General features: G+C 59.9%; 1 protein-coding gene across 1 annotated transcript; it reads left to right on the top strand.

Annotated features, from left to right (window-relative positions):
* Positions 1-278: 278 nt before the first annotated feature.
* LOC127336835 (uncharacterized) lies at positions 279-1,722 on the top strand. The gene is made up of 2 exons (XM_051363701.2): positions 279-1,062; positions 1,302-1,722. The coding sequence occupies exons 1-2, from the start codon at positions 279-281 to the stop codon at positions 1,337-1,339; spliced, it is 822 nt and encodes a 273-aa protein (XP_051219661.2). The 3' UTR covers positions 1,340-1,722.
* The last annotated feature ends 2,229 nt before the right edge of the window (positions 1,723-3,951 follow it).

The raw sequence follows: 3,951 nt of genomic DNA, 5'->3' as shown, positions 1-3,951 counted from the left end.
AGCTTCGTGTCCATCTTCATGTCCCGCTGTTCCTCTCCTTCCCTTGACCATGGTGCGTCCTCCCCTCCGGGGTCTTGATGCTCCTTGTACCTAATGACACAAAGCACATCGGCATGAGGTAGCATTCCATCCAAAGGTGTACCGAGATCAAGGGTGGTGAGGAGCGAGTTCACCTTATCATGTAGAGTTTTAACTCGAGCCCGCGTCATTGGTCCACTTGGGGGACTTGTTGGTCTTGATGTAGTGTCGTCGGTGAGCGGGGCTACATCATCGCGGACATGATCCTTGCGGGGAATCAGACCGCGCGTCAGCTGTGGCTCGCGGCACGCGACCTCTTCACCGCGAACAAGGCGAACAAAGCCATCTACCTTGACAATGACTTTCGCCAGCTTGTGCAGGGATCTCTCTCCATCCACGAGTATTGTCGCCGCCAGAAGCACCTCGGCGATGCGCTCTTCGACAACGACTCTCCCATGAGCGACCGCGTCCTCGTCCTCAACACCCTGCGCGGCCTCGGCCCTCGCTTCGCCTCCGCCGCCACGGTCATCTCCATGACCGACCCGCTGCCCACCTTCCTCCGCACCAGGGCCATGCTCCTGATGGAGGAGATGCAGCAGGCCAACGCGGCGGCCACCTCCGCCAACACCGCCCTCGTCGCCCAGGCCCGCGGCCCCGCCTCTTCATGCCCCGGCCCCGGCTGCCGCGGTGACGGTCCCGCCCCTGGTGCGGGCGCCGGGAAAGGCAAGCAGCCGGCCAAGCAGAAGGGCCGCACTGGCGGACACCAGGGTGGAGGCGCCACCCAGGGCACCCAGCCCGCCCGCGCGCCGGCCCTGACCGGCCCGTGGGTCTGCTTCTCTCCGGGTGCTGGCCAGTGGCGCGCCCCCTCCTCTGGACAGGGCATCCTGGGCCCTCGGCCCCAGGCCTACACCGCCACCGCGCCGTCGACCTCAGCGACCACATGGGACAGCTCGGCTCTCATCGCCGCCCTCAACAACCTCGCGCTTCAGCAAGGTGGTTGGGTCATGGACTCAGGCGCGTCCTCACACATGACCAACGACGATGGTAACCTCACTCGTTCCTCCCACCTTCGCACTCCTCACTTCGTCACCATCGGGGATGGCACCACCATCCCCATTACCTCTTCTGGTTTCACCTCCTTTCGCACACCTTCTGGTCACGTCTTTCGACTCAACCATGTACTCCTAGTACCGCACATTATTCGCAATTTGCTTTCGGTTCGCAAGTTTACCCGCGATAATATGTGTTCCATTGAGTTTGACGCCTTTGGTTTCTCTGTGAAGGACCTGAAGACCCGTCGCGTGATTCTTCGTTGCAATAGTGACGGAGATCTCTACACCTTTCCCGGGAGGAGCAGTTTTCGCCGTTCCTCCTCCACCGCTTTGGTCGTCACCGCCACCGCCGAGCTATGGCACCAGCGTCTTGGCCATCCTGGGCATGATGCCATGTCGGCTCTTCAGCGTCTAGATTTTATCAAGTGTAATAAATTTAGTCGTACTCGGGTGTGTCATGCATGTCAACTTGGCAAGCACGTCCGTTTACCGTTTCGTCAGTCTACTACCGCGTCTAGTGCCATCTTCGATTTGATACATTGTGATTTGTGGACATCTCCAATTATAAGCACCTCTGGTTTTCGATATTACCTTGTCATTGTCGACGACTACTCTCACTTTTATTGGTCTTTTCCACTTCGCAACAAGTCTTGTACTGCCCGCACTCTCGAAACCTTTTTTCGCTTATGCGCGCACGCAGTTTGGTGTTACTATTCGCTCTCTCCAGACAGATAACGGTACCGAGTTCCTCAACAAGACTGTTGATACTCTCCTCACCACCCACGGCACCGTCTTACGGCTGTCATGCCCATACACCTCCCAGCAGAACGGTAAAGCCGAGCGTGCCATTCGTACCATTAATGATACTATGCGCACCCTTATGTTCCAGGCTCACATCCCAGCCCCTTTCTGGGCCGAGGCTCTGGCTACTGCCACATACTTGCTTAATCGCCGTCCTAGTACAGCCATAAAATCCCAAGTTCCCTACACACGCCTCCATGGTCGTCCTCCCTCATACACTGATCTTCGCGTCTTCGGTTGTCTTTGTTATCCTAACATCGCTTCCACCGCCCCACACAAGCTCAGTGCACGTTCCATGGCATGTGTCTTTCTTGGGTATCCCTCCAACCATCGTGGTTACCGCTGCCTTAACCCTGTCACTGGGAGAATTATCGTCTCACGACATGTTGTCTTCGATGAGACGGTGTTTCCTTTTCAGCATGCAGCTTCGTCATCCGCGCCTGCGCCTCCTGCGCCGCGCGGACTCGACAACCTCTTCGGCACACTGACCGCGCCACCACCGCGCACCCCTGCCTCGCTGCCGCCTCGACGAGCCGCGCAGCCGGTTGCCCGGCCGGATAGACCGGGCCCTGTGCCGGTCATACCGGCGCTCCTGCCGGTCCAACCGGACCCGCCGCCTCACCGCGCCGAGCAGCCGGTCCCCAAGCCGGCCAGGCCGGGCCCTGTGCCGGTCACGCCGGTGCACCAGCCGGTCCAACCGGACCCTGCCCCGACTGCCGATGCTGCCCCGGCGGCCTCCTCGAGTGGGGCCTCCAACCCTCGCCGCACGCGCTCCGACCGCCAAGTGCGTCCCGTGGACAGGCTCAACCTCTCCGCCGTGAACTCCATCCCTGACGTCGTCCCCACCACCTTTCGCCAGGCAATGCAGGATCCTCAGTGGCGTGCTGCCATGTCTGATGAGTACCAGGCTCTCGTCAACAACGCCACTTGGTCCCTCGTTCCTTGCCCTCCGCGGGCGAACGTCGTCACTGGCAAGTGGATCTTCCGTCAGAAGTTCCACTCGGATGGCACCCTTGCGCACAACAAGGCCCGCTGGGTTGTTCGTGGGTACTCTCAGCACCCCGGCATCGACTATGAGGAGACATTCAGCCCTGTTGTCAAGCCTGCTACGATCCATCTTGTTCTTCACATTGCTGTCTCCAGCTCCTGGCCCATACGGCAGCTTGATGTGAAGAATGCGTTCCTACATGGCTCCCTGGATGAGGTGGTCTACTGTCAGCAGCCCCCTGGGTTTGTTGATGCCTCTCGCCCTGACCACGTCTGTCGCCTCCACAAGTCCCTGTACGGCTTGAAGCAGGCCCCTCGCGCCTGGTACCACCGGTTCGCCTCCTACATCGCCACTCTAGGATTTGTTGCTTCCGCCACGGACACGTCTCTGTTTGTCCTCCACTCTGCGGCAGACACGGCATACTTACTGCTCTATGTGGATGACATCATCGTCACCGCCTCGTCGACGCGTCTTCTTGAGGGGCTCCTTGCGCGTCTCCATAGCGAGTTCGCCATGACTGATCTCGGGGATCTCCACTACTTCCTGGGTATGAAGGTCAGCCGGTCCTCGGCTGGTCTCTGTCTGTCACAGCGACAGTATGCTCTGGACATTCTACAGCGGGCTGGCATGTCTGACTGCCACCCCTCACCTACACCGGTCGACACGTCCTCGAAGCTCTCTGCTTCCGACGGCGAGCTTCTTCCCGACGCCACCGACTACAGGAGCATCGTGGGCGGCCTTCAGTATCTCACACTGACGCGCCCCGATCTCTCCTACGCTGTTCAGCAGGCCTGCCTTCACATGCATGCTCCGCGCACGTCTCACTAGGCTCTCGTGAAACGTGTTCTGCGGTATGTTCGGGGTACACTGGAGTTTGGCCTCCAGCTCCACGCCTCCTCGTCGACCGCCCTTGTGGCCTACTCCGACGCCGACTGGGCAGGTTGTCCGGACTCGCGTCGCTCCACCTCCGGTTACTGCGTCTACTTCGGTGATAGTCTCATCTCTTGGTCCTCCAAGCGACAGACCACCGTGTCCCGTTCCTCTGCAGAGGCTGAGTACCACGCCGTCGCCCACGCCGTCACCGAGTGCTGT

Source organism: Lolium perenne, chromosome 1 (assembly GCF_019359855.2).
Source record: "Lolium perenne isolate Kyuss_39 chromosome 1, Kyuss_2.0, whole genome shotgun sequence".
NCBI classification, from domain to species: Eukaryota; Viridiplantae; Streptophyta; class Magnoliopsida; order Poales; family Poaceae; genus Lolium; species Lolium perenne.
The sequence above is the reverse complement of the archived record's forward strand: the minus strand, read 5'-3'. Positions and strand labels throughout refer to the sequence as shown.